The sequence below is a fragment of the Apaloderma vittatum genome, unplaced genomic scaffold, assembly GCF_000703405.1.
Source record: "Apaloderma vittatum isolate BGI_N311 unplaced genomic scaffold, ASM70340v1 scaffold2055, whole genome shotgun sequence".
NCBI classification, from domain to species: domain Eukaryota; kingdom Metazoa; phylum Chordata; class Aves; order Trogoniformes; family Trogonidae; genus Apaloderma; species Apaloderma vittatum.
In genome coordinates this window covers 16,425-34,388 of record NW_009717453.1, presented here as the reverse complement: position 1 = coordinate 34,388, position 17,964 = coordinate 16,425, and the positions used below count along the sequence as shown (strand labels likewise).

Here is a 17,964-nt window from a genome sequence, read left to right as displayed (position 1 = left end):
CTCTAGGGAGACCTTACAGTGACCCTCCAGTACTTAAAGGGGGCCTGCAGGAAAGATGTGGAGCGACTCTTTATCAGGGAGTGTACTGATAGGACAAGTGATAACTGTTTCAAAATTAAAGAGAGTAGATTTAGATTAGATATTATGAAGAAATTATTAACTGTGAGGGTAATGAGAATCTGGAACAGGCTGCCCAGTGAAGTTGTGGAAGCCTCCTTCCTGGAACTGTTCAAGGGCAGGTTGGGTGCGGCTTTGAGCAACCTGTTCTAGTGGAAGACATCCTGCCTTTTTGCAGGGCATTTGGAACTAGATGCTGTTTAAGGTCCCTTCCCACTCAAAACACTCTGACTGTATGGATTGTGAACCAGCACTCCTCGCTGCTTGTATCTGAGCACTGAATCCCATCCAGCTGGTTCCGAGCTTCACACTTGGATCCCATGAATACAGATCCATTTTGAGTATTTGAGTTTCTACACTAACAAAACCTAAATGGTTAGCAAAAATATCCATCCAAGCAAATGTTTCCTGTAGTGACAAGTAAATTCCAGGTATGTAGTTTGATATAAAAATAACAATGACAATGACCAATAAAAAGTGGAAAAAAATCCCAGCGGTTCACCTTAACAGCCAAAGTGATGTTTATAGAAATTTTGTCTTTTCCCTGCAAACAGATGTATGCAAGTGACTAATCAACCCTCTGAACAAGTGTAGCTCCAAAGGGACACAGGACTGTATGTATATTTTTAGAGACACTGCGCAACATACATGCACAGTGGCAGAGGTCCAGGGTCAAATGCCATTTTCCCACTCAGAGCAGTTCTAGCTGTAAGCATACTGGAAGAGGAAGTTCCATGGTATTACTGTATTTTGCATTCTTCCATACCTACCTTTGCTGAAGGAAAGCTCCTTCCCTTGCAAAAAAACCCTAGCAGATCATTGTCCATCATGTGAGACAATTTACAGTCCTAAAAGTTGAAGGTTTATAAATTAGATGGATTTCTAGGCAATTGCATAAAATTAGATAATTTCAGGCAATTTTAACTGCATGTAGCAAGCGCTCTTGTAAAATTTCCCCAGCAGAGCTGAAAAGCAAAGCCTCATCAGAGAACTTCTGAGGATCCCACAAGCTGTACAACTTTCAACAGTGCCAGAGCTGGGAAACTATTTGTCAAAATCAATGAAATACTGCCCTCTTCTGATTAAACTTGATGTAGAGGTAGCTGCACTTGAAAAAAAAATATCTGAAAGAGGAATAAATGGAGTACAGATGTAGCTTGGATGAACTTTCTACAGCAATTGTTTACGAGCTGCACACTAGCTACCAGGTAAGGCATTTTGCTAACTGACAAGTGGTGCAAAATTAAGATGAGGTCATGCAGAAATTTGCACATATATGAAGGGCATCAGGAGGACGAAGCCAGGCTCTTTTCAGTGATGTCCAATGACAGGACAAGGGGCAATGGGTACAAGCTGGAACATAGGAGGTTCCACAAAAATATTAGAAAAACCTTTTTCACTGTGAGGGTGACAGAGCACTGGCACAGGCTGCCCAGGGAGGTTGTGGAGTCTCCTTCTCTGGAGACATTCAAAACCTGCCTGGACACGTTCCTGTGTGACCTACTGTAGGTGATCCTGCTCTGGCAGGGGGGCTGGACTAGATGATCTTGCAAGAGAATTCTGTGAGTAGTTTGACTGTTTCTATGATAATTTCCTTACAGAGAACATCACAGCAGACTGACACGCAACAGTGTTCCAGGTGTAAAACACCTTACACGCTGAAAACAATTGCTTTTCAGACCTGTCACAGAAATATTGTCACAGAAGGGCCCGAACCTTCACTGAGTACCTGCACAGCCAACAGCCTAGGATAGAGCTTTACTGTGTCGCTAGATGAGTCCAAATGTTTCTCGCACGTGTTGCAACTCCTACTGCACAGAGGAAAAGTGCTCTTGCTCATCCTTTCCATTTTTTCACTAATTAGGGGTCCCATGGAGAGAACCTAGGAAATAATCCTTATGCTCCCATCCTGGTAAAACCCATAACTCCAACTGCTGAGCAAAAGAAAAGTCACCATACAGAGAAAGTGCTGCTTTCTCTCCACCATGGTGGTCTGACATGGATGCCACTTCTCTTGTGACACAATTTTACAAGTGGAAGAACATTTTAAAATGTCTTCAAATGGATTGTAAAATACTTCTGATATAGAACATTTTAAAATACAATAAATTTATGAAAAACACATTTTTTGTGATGAAATATTTTATTTGTATTTTTAATTACTATTGAATTTTAAAAATATATTTACAAAATAAAATTTAAAATTATACAAATTGTCACATTTTAATACCTGTCAAACACAATGCAGTTTTTGCAGAATGTATACAAGAAAATCACCTACTGTTAATGTACATTTAAATGTACGTTTTAAATTTAAGTGTATGTAAAACTCTTTAGACTTAAAAAAAAAGTTTTTTGGCAAGCAACATTATGAGCTACAAGCTACAGTCTGTCCTTAGGTACCCTGTTGTGAGTAAGAGCAGAATCCACATCACAGAATTTTTAGAGTAGACTTGTTATAAAAGCTTACTTGCAAAGAAGCCAATCTAAGTGGCATGATTTGGATCACTGACAGCAACTGCTACACTCATTTATTCATATGACCTACAAGGAAGGAATATGGCCTTGCACTTAGCCATAGCTCTTCATGAAGTGGGCACTTAAGAATGTCTTGTATGTCATGTTAGAAAAATTAGTTGCAAAACCATGCAAAAGAAGTTTTGTAGCTAAATGTTCTCAGACAAAAAAAATCAGTTCAGTTCTATGTCTGTATCTTGGCATGAACTACTATGCTTACAGTCTACACTGGAATATTGAGGTGTTAAATTATGGAATGGATATGTAGAATCCATGTGGCTGTCTAAAATATTCCATAAAATACTCCAGTACTAGGAATAGAGGAGGTGGTAAGAAGAAAGTTTCACTGTCTCCCAAGACCATTCCTGAAATGTTTGCCATGCAATTTAACTGGATGTCTTATTGTTTAAAGACATGTCACTTCCCGAGAACTTTAGAAATCTTTAGTAAGACCAGAGGGTAAAAATTCACCCTCAACAGAGAGTGCCTTGTGGCAGCTCCCCTGAAACCAGAGATGAAGAGTATTAAAAAACAATACTTGCACTGGCTCAGGGCAGGGTCAACAATGAATATAGACCTGGATGCTCTGGGTTGTGGCTATTCAGGTCATTGAAGGCTGACCTCTAGCCTCGGGGATCTCACAACCTCTATGGGCAAGCCACTCCAGTGCTTCATGACTCTCACAAGCATTTTGGTTTTGATTCCTTATCTCGAGCCAGAACATCTCTAGTTTCAGGAGGTGCCTCCATCTCCCACCTTCCCTCCAGACTGTGCTAGGAAGACCTCCTCCCCCTGCACTTGATGCCTTCCTCATAGGCACCAGGCTGTGCTGTGAGGTTCCACAGCACCTTCCCTGCTCCATACTGAACCAGCCTCAGCCCCACAGGCCCTACTTCCCTCCCCTGAGCCCCTCTGGCTTGTCAGCCGTGCTCCTGCCCTGCACCTCAAATGGGACAGAGTGCCTGCGTGAGGCCTGATGGGTGTTGAGCAGTATGTCACCGTTGTGCCCCTCTGAGGGAAGCTGAGGGAAACTACGTGACAGTACATGGAAAATAAGCAGGTGACTGGTGAGAGCCAACATGGGTTCACTAAGGACAAATAGTACCTGACAAATTTGGTGCTCTTCTATGACAGGGTTACAGCACTGGTGGATAAGGGAAGAGCATGAGGTATCATCTACCTGGACTTGTGTGAAGCATTTGACTCTGTCCTTGCACAACATGCTTGTCTCTGAATTGCAGAGAGAGGGATTTGACAGATGGATCACTTGGCAGTTAAAAATTGGCTGTGTGGCCACACTAAGAAAGATGCAGTAAATAATGTAATGTCCAAGTGGAGACTGGTGATGAGTAGTGTTCCTCAGGGGCTCGTATTGGAACTGGTCCTATTTAATGTCTTCATCAGCAATATGGACAGTGGGATTGAGACTACCCTAAGCAAGTGTGCTGAGGACACCAAGCTGTGTGGTGCAGTCGACATGCTGGAGGGAAGGGATGTCATCCAGAGGGACCTGGACAGACTGAGACAGATTGAGAGGTGGGCCCGTGTCACGAGCAAGGCCAAATGTAAGGTTCTGCACCTGGGTTGGAGCATTGTGAAACATAAATACACGCTGGGCAATGATTGGATTGAGAGCAGCCCTAAGGAGAAGAACTTGGGGGTGTTACTGGATGAACAGCTGAACACGAGCCAGGGGATCTGATCATTTTATAAAATGGCCTGAACAGAGGCTGCAAAGAAGATCAAACCAGGCTCTTTTTGATGGGGCACAGTGACAAGAGAAGGGATATTGAAGCAGTCTGAACATGATCCTCAGTAAGTGGCTCTAACTGTATCTGCTGGACCACACAGTCTTGACAACAGGACATCCAGAGATCCCCTCCAATATCAACTGTTCTGTCATTCTGTCAAACGATTTGAGTTGTGTAGAAAATTTATTCTAACAGCTTCATTTTGGCTGTAAGGAAAGGAAAGTAGTCCAGTTCTGCTTATACTTAACAGCTATCCTTAGGACACACAGTAGGATGTATGACATGACATAGCCACAGTTCTGCTCCTAAGTAAATGGACTGAAATCTGGGACTGCTAGGAAAGACCCATAACCATTACACTATAGGACAGTTTCTCTATCTTCTACTGACCTGGTTAATTTTTATTTCAGCTGAAAATGTTCAGTCTTCTTTCCTTACTTTTGAGTACGTCCCAGTGTTGTCCTTGCCTTCAGGTATTAAAAAAAACCCTAACCAACGAAAAACCACACCACCTTTAAAATAAATTATTCACAAGGGAACAACAACAGCAAAATCATACATCTTCACTTCCATTAATAGAAATAAATTGAACCATTTCTCTGCTTTAGCCTTACTCCTAGCCATTTCGTTCATGTTCCTCTTGCTCTCTGTGAGACCATTATTGTTTTCATCCAATCTACTCCATGTTCTCTCCTCTACATTGTCTTTAATCTTGTCCTCCAAAGAGAATAAATAAAATTAAAAATATAGTATGTGAATGGAACAAGTCTGCAAGCTTAATATAATTGAACCTAAATAATGGAATCCATTAATTATTCAAAGCCTACAGATATTCTAAAAAACTGAATACCATCATTATGCCTTAGAAAACATTCATACAAAAACAGAAGACATTTCTTCAAAAAATTAATACTCGTGTGTATTCAGTAACCTTTTCCAAAATCCATTCAGCTTCTAATTTTGAGTTTCAGCAAGTAAAGACTTGATCCATATGATTTAAATTGTTAGCCAATGGTGTATTTGCCTTCCTGTATTCATGTAATTTTATCTACTTCCACCAATTAGGCAGACAGTGACATATATTATAGTGTCCTTTTACAGCATTTACGTTCGATGAATGTCCTCTGAAGTTACTATGACTAGCTTAAAAATGTCTTAATTGTAAAGTAGTATCAGCTTAATAAGAATTTCATACCTATTGCAGAGAATATACGGCAGTATGAGATAAATGCTATAGAAATGTTTGCTGTATACTGAATGTATTGTATTTATGAGTACACAGAAAAAGAAACTAAGCTTCCTCTATTGCACAGACACAGTTGCTTCAACACATTAGCACTTTCCTTCAGTATAACTGTATGTTTTGCTGCTTATGATTCTTCTAAGCATATGAACTAGCAGAGCATAATCAACTTACTTATCTTTTAACAATTAACTCTCAATACAGTCAGCAAACACACTATGTTCCAAGATACAATGTCCAGTTCTCTTTCTTCCACAGGCTTGAAGACCACTTCAAAGCTAAGGAACTATAGCAGGAGACCTGGGACATTCAGGAGACATAAAGGAGTCTTTAGCTGTGCGTCTAGGCATGCAGTCACCAGTGACATACCACAGGTGTGGAGCTTTGAGACAACATCTGCTTGGATAAAACAAACATACTCAGATCACCCACGCAGCATTCCTATGAGTGATACACAGAGGCAGAAAGGAATTAACTGAACACAGGACACTAACCAAAATATAAAATCAAAAATTTGGTAAGTAAATATTTGGTTACTTATCATTCAGACACAGGAAAAAGCACTGGTTATAAACAAAGCTAAATTACAATGTCTGCATTTCTTTTATAGGCAATGTCTTATGATTTACAGAAAACAATGCCCAATGCATTTGAAGTCAAGTTAGTGTCAGTCTTGTATTTGCTTGCATTACACTTTTCTAAAGTTGTCCTATTTATCACTCAGCCTCAATCTTAATATATTCCTACTAATTAAACAGTACGGTGAGCTTCAAAACTGGACTTCTGCTGCCTACTCATTAGGTTGCTTTTAGCAAAGGTAGCATGCTGTTTTACTGAAAAAGCTGGCAGATTATTTGGAAAACAGAATATTCACTGGAATTCTCAGTGAATGTTTGGGCTCACTTTGTCTGGAAACCTTTCCTGTTTGTCATTATTCATATGGTTTCCCAATTACTCAAAAACAGCTAATTGTGCATTTTGATACCATTGATTGCTTGCTTAGTCTTTTGTAGTTTAATTCAAGCTCATGCTCTAAATACCTAGAGATACTTAAGAATCTCAGTTTTCATTAAAAAGGATGTTCTCCTTTGTGATTGCAGGGGAAAAACTGTAAAGAAGCAAAGAGGAACAAAGCAGAGAGAGTAAGTAAATATAACTCCATGTTGCCCCATTTTCTGACTCTATAGCACAAGAAAAAAAAACACACAACAAAACAAAAACAGTGAGTTTGGTGACCATTATTCTTGAATTCAGTTTCAATTTTGTATCTTCAAATTTCAAAGCAAAGGCAACAAAGCAACTGTTCAAAACAAAAAGGCTATTTCTATCTTGAAAATATGCTTTTTCCACAGCAGAATTTTGGGCAACTCGATGGATTGCCATTTAAAGTTTCTATGAAAGATACTTAGCCTCATGCTAATTTCTGGGGTCATTGTAATATTAAACTAAGGGCAATTACATAAAGGCTATGTTTCTCATATAACATCTCAGATGCTTCAGAGAACTAGGAAATGAACTTGACATTGGGACTAACACAACAGACTGTTTATATTCCCCTGGGACTGGAGAACATTTCTGGATAGTCTTACGTGCTCGTTAAATCACTGAATGATTCATGTGGTTTTTGTCTCTCCAGCCCGTCCTCTGCCTCCTAGAGCTAGTCTGCATGTGGCCACAGGGCAAGCTGTGGACACGTAGTAGCTCTGTGTCTGAGGTCGTAGCTCCGTTTTTTGTTTTTCCTTTTTCTAGGACAGTAACTCCAGAGCAGAGACAGGCAAAAAGAAAGCGAGCTCAGAATGAGAAAGCTAGTCAGTTTTCATTGGAGCAATACTTTTTGGCAAAGAATGACTCTTGTCATATAAACAAATGAAGACTAAGGACTGGAAATACCAGATTGCCCATTAATTAAAACAAAGCTGAAGGAATTACCTCAGCTTTTTCTAGCTAATTGCTCAAATGCCCTTCCCAAGGCTTCAAGGAAAACATCCCAGAGCATATTGACTTACTGGAATTAATAACTTTATTTCTGACCATGCAGAGATACAAATCCAGATGCACATGCAAAAAAATTCCAGTGTGTGAAACTTTGTGAAAAAAACATCTAGGAGATATAATACAGTCAGGTTTCAAGCTCTTATCTCTTACTTTGACAGAGGGTCTTCACAAGAAAAAAACCCAAACCAAACCATGCCAAAACTTGACAGTAGATGGTATTGTAAGAAGAATACAAATGTTTCACTTTTCACGTTTCATTGCAAACAAAGTATGCAAATGATAAAAACAGGAAGAAGTGAGTTTGCATTTACAGCTAAATCATATTTATTCATCACAGTGTATGAATCATTTTTTTTTCCAAAATCCCTTGACTTTGTCTAGGTTTAGGAAAATATTTCACAGTCCTGAGCAGCTCTTTCATTTGAAATGTGGATTAAATTCCTGTGCATGGACCTTCTGTGAACATTTTGCAGAATCTTAAAGCCCCTTTACCAAAAGCAAACTAGGTGATACCACTAGGGTACTGCCACCAAAAGCAGGCATCAGGCTTGTCATTCCAGACATAAGGTAGGTCATGGCTGTATACCTGCTGGAGTGCAGCTGACTGTATGATACTCTCCCTCAGAGAGATGTCTACTCTTTCCTACTCTTTCCTAATGGTCCCTTTTCCCTGACATCCAGTCCTGATTCTTCTCCATCTACACATTCTACATTTTCCCTTTAATTTCTTTTGTTTAACTTCTATTTATTTTTTCTGCTCCATAAACAGTATTTTGCTCAAAGAATTCTAAAACAAGGGATAGTTGGGCCTTTCCATGCACTAAATTAATGCCTTAAATTAATCCTGAAACAACTCTGAAGATCAAAGTTGTTTCATGTAACCCACTTTAGTCTTTCATCTGTTTCAGTCTACTACAAATTTTAACTTAAACACCATATCTATATTTGACAATAAAAGCAATATAAGAAAGCTATACTCTAAAAGAAAACTAGAGCTGAGCCTAGTCTTATATCATGATCATCCCTCTTATTTATTTTCTCTTAAGATTATGTCTATGTGTTTACTGATTCAGTTTATAAACTCCGCCATTTAGACTTTCCCTCAAAGCTAAATTTAGTGTCTGGGGCTGTAATGAGTCTTGCATGCATGTATATGTGACAAAGAAAAATGAGTTTACATTTTCAAGTTATATCCAAGGAAAACTTAACAGCCATGAAAATCCTGAGGTCTTCTGTAAGTGCTCTTGGCCAGTAAAATATAACATTCTGAGAAAGCCAGGAAGTCAATGAGGTAACCATATGAAGTGAAACACAAGGTGTTTTAATGACACACCTACTGTAAGAGTAAACTTGTAGCTGTTTCCATCTTTTTCAATACATAAATGGGAAAAAAAAAGTGGCCTGACATGTGACATGATGTAATAAGGATAACTGACAGACTCCAAGATAACCAAGAATGCCACTTTACGAATTAGAAAGTTCAGAAAGTGATGGGTTTAAAATTTTTGTTTAGAGCTTTAAAATGTCATGCACTACGTACTTTAACTTTGTTTATAGGCTTATACACAATTAATGGCATAATGCTTTCATTTTAAGTTGATCTTTTATCCATTTAACATTACATATATTTTATGATACTCTTCCTTGCTGAGAAAAATCTGTAATTTAACGTAGTCGCTGAATATTGTTAAAAATGTAAAAAAGCTTGTTGGACATGCCAAAGGTACAGCTTGTAAGTAAAATATTTTTAAACTGCAGAGTGAAGGCTGCATCATTTAGAAAAGCCTACCAGATTGCTGAAGTGTTCCTGAATCCTTGATTGCTACCTGAAACATTTTAAATATTTGTAGTAATCATGGCTGCACCAGAAAAACAACTCAGGCAGCAAAGAACATATTTAGTTCATTTATGGATACTTAACATACTTTCATAACATACACATGATACTACATGACTTGTTTATTTCCATCTTTTTTAGGATTTGCTACAGTGCAATAAACAATCTAGACAGAATTTTGACTTCAAGTTTAAAAAAAAAGTGTCAAATTGCTTCCTGAATTTATATCTTCTTTTATTTGTTCTTTGGATAAGTTTTAAAAATAAAAATTTCCATCTTGTATTTTATTGTCGATGCTTTCTTCATTCTGCCACCCTGGCCATGTTCTTTACTCTGATTGAACTCCTCTGTTGCTGTAAACTGCACACTCTTTACTTTTTACTCTCTTTTCCTTTTTTACATTTTTCTGGGCTTCTGTGTTCTAGTAAACTCTATTATGGCATTTTAAAAAGTTTTTAAATTAATTCATGAGATTGTAATTAGTTTATTAGCTTTCAGTCTCTGGCTTAAAATTTATTATTAATTACATTAATGCACTGTATTTTATATTTCTGAAATAGCTAATCTATTATTTCCCTCCCCAGCATGCTATGCACATGGCTTTCAACAATCGCTGGAGGAATAGCAGTGCTGTTTGTCTCTCTGAAGGTATTTTTCCCATATTTCTGGGATGACGTGATCTACTTCTTAAGACGGAAGAGGTTAAAAGAAATGGTAAAGAAACGAGCAAGCAATGGAATTCTCTCCATAATTGACCTTTTCCTGCATAGAGTGGGAAAGATTCCCCACAAGCCGTTCCTCATCTACGAAGGGAAGGTGCACACCTACTGGGATGTGGACAGGAGGAGTAATAGGGTAGCGCAGGTCTTCCTGCAGTATGGGAATCTGAAAAAAGGCGATACTGTGGCCCTGCTGATGAGTAATGGACCTGACTTCATCCACATGTGGTTTGGACTGGCCAAGCTGGGCTGTGTGGTGGCTTTTCTCAACTTCAATGTCCACTCTAGATCTCTCCTGCACTGCATTAATACATGTGCAGCAAAAGCACTAGTAATAGGAGAAGGTAAGTTCTGTAGTGTGTTTGACTTACTACTGACTTCCTCCTGCTTTACACTTTTTATCAAAAATAGAAAATCAGAGCCATTCAAATCCACACTCACTGAATATACACATACACATATGCTGACTAAAAAAGAGGGCAAAGTGGTGTCTAAATTTCACGTGTATAAACACCAAAATATGTGGAATTAATTAGTTTAATAAAAGGCTTAAATCTGAAACTCTCCAAGTAGTGTACAACGTACCAGCAGTAACAAACATGCATCAGCAAGCGAAGAGCCTGGGAGGTCCTTCAGTTTCACCTCATTTCCATTTCTATGTATTGGCATACGTAGATACAACTTTACTGACTACAGGAATATTCAGATGCCCTTTGTGTGGCTCAAAATTTTCACATACACATTTATGGTTACTTTAGAATTAATTTAAAGGACAGTTGTCCCGAGGTATCATTGCTTGAAGCAAAAAGTAAAGCCTGTTAGTTGTAATTTTGGCCCTCTTATTGAAATATTATGGAATAATAGGAAATTTATTTAACATTTCTATTCCTCTTTTTCCATCTTTAATACAGGTTAGGAATACTTCCACAATTCAGTATAAACCCATGAGGGCTCATTATTCCATGCGTACCAAACTTCAAAACAAATATTAAAACATACCCATTAAATTAAATCCTATACATTAGCAACACCAACTAAGCTCAAGGAGTTTTGCCTCTTACAATTAAAGCCACAAAAGAAGTACAGGGAAAGTAAACATCGTGAATTTTCTTTTAAAGTGGGTTAGTCCTGCAGCAGGCTGTGGTAGGTTCACTGTATGAGGTGATAGGGTATATAATTCCAACGCGAGTAATTAGGCCTGCAGTCATAATTATTTTAATAATAACTATTTAATATTTTAACTCGGCAGATTGTTTGGGGTCAATCAACAAAGAATTTATTTTTCATCTCTTGGAAAATAATATTGCTGTCTGGCTGATGAGCACCAGTTCTCCCTTCCAGCATGTTCACACTATACCAGACAAATTAGACAAGGTGCCGGCAGACCCTCCTCCATCTCACCTTAAAGTTGTCACTGACACAAGAAACACAGCTATGTATATCTTCACATCGGGAACTACAGGTGAGGACATGTACTAACAAACTACAACTGCAGCTATCTGAAAATTGAGGTGGTATAAATTCAGTAACAAGATAGCCATACAAAAAGACAGAACTTGAATTTTTAAGTCAAGTTAGGGAGGGATTCATTTAGCTGGAAGCACAGTACACTTCAAATCATAGAATCATAGGATGGCCTAGGCTGGAAGGTACCTTAGAGATCATTTTAATCCAGCCTCCCTGTCACCTCTCAACTAGATCAGGCAACACATGAGGACCGAGCGGGAATTGAACCCACGACCTTAGTGTCGTTAGCGCTACGCTCTACTGACTGAGCTAAATGGGTGTAATTCAGGTTAGTGAATTTTCACAAAGATACTTTATGGCCAAACTTTATTTCTTAAATATAAGGCTAATAAGGTCAGTCTCTAACAGCTGCTTAGATTTCATAGTGATAGAATTTCACAGGTCTGAACTAAAAAGAAATGTGGCCAGCACAAGTGCTTAGGCCTTTGTAGAAAACTTTTACTCTGAGACTGGCCTGAATAATGAAGCTTCACCTTACTTCACTAGGAAGAAAAGGGGAATCCTTCCTCTAGTGAAGCCAAACAACTTCAGAAGCTTTTCTAGTCTCACTTTTTTACAAGGGAACACTGGATGCACAGCCAGTTTGTGCTCGCCTGTAAAGGGCATGGACTTTCACCCCCCGACAAAGGAGACAGGAGGATTAAATAGCCTTAAAGACAAAAAGACTGAAAAGCAGATAGACTAAGGAAGTAAAGCAAGGCAGACAAAGAACAAAAGACAACTTTTCCTGTACATTCCAAACATAATTCTCTTTGCAGCAGAATTACTAATGCAAGCAGTATATTTATAATTATTTGCTCTTCTCCTTTTGACAGGTTTCCCAAAAGCTGCTATCATCACTCATCAAAGAGTTCTGTCTGCTTGCTTACTATTTACTCAGTGTGGTGCAGTGTCTGAGGATATTATGTACGTCTCTCTTCCCTTGTACCACAGCAGTGCTTCTCTTCTTGGCATCAGTGGATGTATTGAATTAGGTAATATTTACCTCCTAGTGAAGTTTCATTAACCTGAGAATGCTGTAACAGTTCAGTGAGTAACTCAAATATTATGTTTGGTGAAGTAACTGAAATAATAAGTCTATCAATATACTTTTGTAATTTTCTTATTTTTATCACCTTCTGCAATCTGCAAACAATATCTAAGATACGTGTAGTTTTTGAAGCTTGGAACCGACATCAGTCGGCATAAATCCAACATAGCATGACTTGAGGTCTGTGTAGCACTAATACCACTGCATTTTGTTCTGTTTTCAGGTTTGACGTGAAATCATATCTATACCCAACTCCAAAAAGTCTAAATGGGCATTCACAAAAGCATCTGAGAAGTCAGGCTTGATTTTTAGTGTCAGTAGATCTGAATGCATTGTGGAAGCTAAACCAACATTCAGAACAAGGTCAATTAAATGTGTTTTGAAAAACACAGAGTTAGATTTGCAATATTAAAGTGAAGGAAAAGCAGAATGATGGAGCTTCCCCTTTTGATTCTGACCACAGGAGTTATCTATAGGGGGCTAGAACTAAGATATTTTTTCAGGTACATCCTTCTTTCCTGTCCTTAGAGTCGTGCCCAGATGCAGTTTTTTGGCACAGTAAGGACGTATCTGGACTGTTTTAAAAGCCGTTTCAGAGCCTTTTTTCTTCAGGAACAGCATGGGAAGGCACGCTAGGCTACAGCAACTGATAACAAGACTGCTGGTGCAAAACAGAAGCACAAAAGGGATGGGAAAAGTAGCATATAAGAAGATTTGAAGCTATGATTTGTCTCAGAACAGAAAAAGTAGGGTAACGGCTTCTGAGGTGGGCCATTCAGGTGGGGATTTTCAGGGGCCTGGGAAGCAAATGATAAGGCTTTGATGTGAGTGAGGCTGAAGAGCTCTGAGAGGTCTTCAGGTGTTGCATGAGACACTACCTGCATCAGGAAGGAACTAGCAAGCTAGAAGCAAGTGGATTAGCAGGGATTCAGAACATGGAAGGCACTGGGAAGTTTTACAAACACAATTCAGGCAAAAAGGAATTTTGAAAAGAATAGAAATAGGGAAATCTGTACATTCTTGGCTGACCACACTTAAAAAATCTTTGAAAACGAGACAGGATGCCAGACATGAGAAGTCTAGGATGAGGTGGTTTTTGGAATGGAAAGCTCTCAAGGAATGTCAGGGCCACAGAAGCAAAAAACTGAGGATGGTAAGTTGACAAGAACTAGAAAAAGAAGAGTAAAAAACAACAGAGACTCTGAGCCAGAAGCTGCAAACTACCTTCTTCCCCATCCCAAGCTTTTTTCAGTGCTACATCAGTCATCACCTCGACAGAAACAAAATGGTTAGGCTTTGACCAATGCCTAACAACTGCAGATGACTGAAAGGTTCACTTTCTGCTAAAAGGTCTATTATGCTAGTCACATTTCACAGAAAGATATTACTAGAAATTATTTTATCATTCATTGAAGTAAGAGAATGACAACTATTTTTTTAAAACAGTGGTAGAAAATAAGATAGATTCTAAAGGTTATGTTGAATTTTCTTGTCTGCTTCCATCACTTAGGAGCAACTTGTGTTTTGAAGAAGAAATTTTCTGCAAGCCAGTTTTGGAATGACTGTAGAAAATACAACGTCACAGTGTTTTTGTACATAGGAGAAATATGTCGCTACCTCTGTAACCAGCCCAGCGTAAGTTCTTGTTTGCAAATGCAGCTTTAAAATACAATGAATCTGTATTCATAAGTCATATAGATTTACCCATTTATCAATGGTATAGTACTTTTAATGTCTGATAGGTTTTTGACATTGTATAAACAATCTGGGTCTTCTGTTCCTTGTGGTTCTACAACAGCAATCAAGTTTATATCAGCAAATGTAGTAGTTACACAGGAACAAACCTGTCAGGATGGCACAGTTATGCCCAGACTCTAATATAAATTCCCCTGGGAAGTCAAGCTTGTTAGCTTTTCATGTAAGTGACAGGCAAGTGGCAGGTCAATAAGGAAAAGGTAGAAGCAGTAAAAGCTTTATCGACACAATGATCAAACCAAGAGTATGAACCAGATTAAATTATTAACCACCTGCACTACACTGTTCCAGAGTAGCTACTTACTAGGAGAAGGCTACACTATTTAGTACTTTATGGCTGATAATTAATTTTTGTGTGGCTTTCCAATTGCCGTATGGGTTTTCATCCATTTTTTTTTTTCTTAAGAGGTATTCCAAAGGCACGCTTCATTCCGCAGCTGTGTATTATGATGATAAACTTACCTGTCTAAGGCCATAGTAACTACAGAGTGGTGCAAAACCTTGGTCATTGCTGGGGTGAGCTGGGGTCACACCCCTGATCAACATGGGAGCTAAATCATGATCAGACTTAGGACAAAAGATGTCCCTGAGCAAAGCAGCAGCTGAAAAGCAAGCCTGAAAATATTTACTGTATTTCTCAATGATGGTAGAAAAGATTGGTTGATTTTCTTGATTTTTAACTTGGGAGTTAAGAAGTTACTTAAGGGACGTGACAAGAAGTACTCCTACCTACCACAGAAAACATTATGTACAAGGCCAAGGTTCAAATTATCTCAAACTGCATTGGTCAGAGATTGGCGCAAGAACTAGCAACCAGGGAACGTCTGAGAGGATTCACCAGCTGGTTTGAACAGAGACTTATTGTTGTGTTGTCCAGATGTAGGAGAGAGGTCAAAGACAAAAAGGTATTAAAGGGAACAAGCCAGGAAAGCTGTTGGCCAGAACTCAAGCCTGTGCAAACATGTTGATAGTCAACAGATCAAAAAACCAAAGGAATAATTAGCTAGACCAAACCAGTTGTTTAAAGGTCTCTCCTGTGGGAAAAGGCAGGAAGAACTTTCTTTACTTTGCTCAGTAAAAATAATTTAACAGAGATGATGTTGATATTTAACTGGCTACTGCTAAGAAGAAGAAAAACCTAAAAGATGGCCTAGTTGAGTTGAGGAAGCTGAGGATGCCAACAGAAGCGGATCAGGTTAAACACAGAGTCCTGCCAAGATCAGGTATCTTAACAAAGTATAATACATATAGCCTCTAGTGTACTCCACAAGCTCTTCTGTGGTGCAAGAAACCTGTGCAGGCTAACGAGCCAGCCAGCTAAGCTTCCTCCAGCCAGCAGTCCTGGCACTGACCAGCACCAGGGCTACCTAGATGAGGGACTTGTTGCAGTATGCTCTACGTCATATCCAGGACATCTGCCCTTACAGAAAGCATGCCTAGGTCTCACACTGAAATTGAGACATATGGATATGGAACCCAGGAGGCACTCCTGGATTTTTTATGTAGACAGAGACTCTAGACAGTACTCTCTGACTGAGTATGTCTATGGGAAGCTTACCGAGTATACACATAACTATTGGAATTAAATTTTAAACATAGTTACCCACAGAAGGTAAAAAAACAGAACAGGATGTACAAGGCATTTTTTTAAAGTGAACCATAAAACTTTTAGAATAAAGATATTTTAAAATTCAAGATAATGCGGGGAAATCTTGCAGATTGTTATATCAGGGATGAAACAAGGTAAGCATAAATTTCTCCTATTCTTATAATCTCTGAAACTCCTGAGATTTACTTTAAATCTTAGAGCCTCATCAGCTATTTTGAAAACAAATAATAAAATCCACTACTTCACCCTGAAGACCAAGTACTTCAGCACTTTGGGAAGAAGGACCAACATTAGGCATGAAGTAACTTTCCCATTCAGTCTGAAAACTAGTTCATATTTGGGCTTGATCATGTATATGTCATCAAACTTTGCAATTCTTTCAGGCTTACCATTAAAACTGCAACAGAATATAGAGCTTATTAAGCAGAAGCAGGGAAGTCTCCAATACTGTTTTTAATAAGTGGAGTTTAGTCTGCATTACAGATGAACCTATTATGGCAAATAATTTATATGCCATAAAATGCAGTTTTGATCAAATTAAATTGTCTGTTAATCCAGAGTTCAGAAAGCTATTTTATGTGAATATTTTTAGAGATGAAAAAGTTGAAATGCTGATTCTGCTGCAATAGTTCAATGTCATTCCCAGGCAATATTCCATTTTGAAATCACCTTGATATTATTCAGAAAATTTTTATAATCTTATAAATTTTTATAATCTTTAAAGTTTAAAATAACACTGAAATGGAAACCGTTCCTGTGGACTTGAAATAATTTCATTTTCTGATATCATTCAGTCATTGCAGTAACTCATTCAGTCCCAGCTACATCTCCAAAAAAAGTGGGAGCTTTTCTGTAGGCAGAGTCTTCAGGATCATCCTATACACAGGCTGCTGAGTAGTCTGGCCCTATGCAGAAAACATTTATGTATGAAAGCATTTGAGCAGTTTGCCACAATAATGACACAACTGACATGTAACAATGACAAGTTAAGTACATTTTGACTGCAGATTTGACTACCATCTTTTATGAATTTGGATTTAAGATTAAAAAAATGCACTTAATCACATGAGATATGCTAAGGAGCTTTAAGTCATTATGCAACTTTTCCAGATTCCTTAGGTAGCATGGCAAATGTGTAAAATTTACTACCAAATATAATTACATATAGAACTGATTATAGCATGTCACGAGTATTTATGCAGAAAAATTTCTGTCTTTGCTTCAGAAAGGGACGTAATTAAAACCTATTTATTTACAATTTCAAGATAAAATAATTATTTTAAACTTTGTAATATACATCTTAATTAGAGCATTTAATTGAAAATACAAAGAACTACAGAAATAAAGTTTTTTCCTTATGAAAACCCCTCAGCCTCAGACCAACAAGAATTCTGATGATTTTTTGTTTCATTTTTATGAAATAAATACCCTTCTGTGAAGTATTTTAGTCAGGGTGATAGTTTATAAAGAAGAAGTTTTTTATGAGAAAATTTTAGATGGACTCCAAGTATATAGAACCACTTTTCTCAGCTGCAGAATGTTTCTTTTTGGATATTCACAGAAAGAAGAGGACAAACTTCACAAAGTGCGTATTGCTCTAGGAAATGGCATCAGACCTGCTGTCTGGAAAGAATTTCTGATGAGGTTTGGCCCAATTAAAATATTTGAATTCTATGGATCCACAGAAGGCAATCTTAGCTTCTTGAACTATACCAATAAAATAGGAGCTGTGGGCCGTGCTGGCATCTTCTCAAAGGTAAATGTAAATTATATCAACTAACCAACCAATTAAACAGCTAGAAAAAAAAGATGAAAGGTAGAAAGAGCAACACAGTGTACAAGGAAGAACCTGCTTACTACATTC

At 38.2% G+C, this 17,964-nt stretch overlaps 1 protein-coding gene across 1 annotated transcript in view; it reads left to right on the top strand.

The window, feature by feature from the left end:
- Positions 1 to 10,045: 10,045 nt before the first annotated feature.
- The window catches only part of LOC104274288 (long-chain fatty acid transport protein 6-like), a 16,521-nt gene continuing 8,602 nt past the window's right edge, over positions 10,046 to 17,964 (top strand). The window contains exons 1-5 of the mRNA XM_009869881.1: positions 10,046 to 10,523; positions 11,429 to 11,641; positions 12,522 to 12,680; positions 14,247 to 14,371; positions 17,662 to 17,856. Of these exons, the coding sequence (XP_009868183.1) occupies positions 10,046 to 10,523; positions 11,429 to 11,641; positions 12,522 to 12,680; positions 14,247 to 14,371; positions 17,662 to 17,856 (1,170 nt within the window). The remainder of the gene's footprint in view (positions 10,524 to 11,428; positions 11,642 to 12,521; positions 12,681 to 14,246; positions 14,372 to 17,661; positions 17,857 to 17,964) is intronic.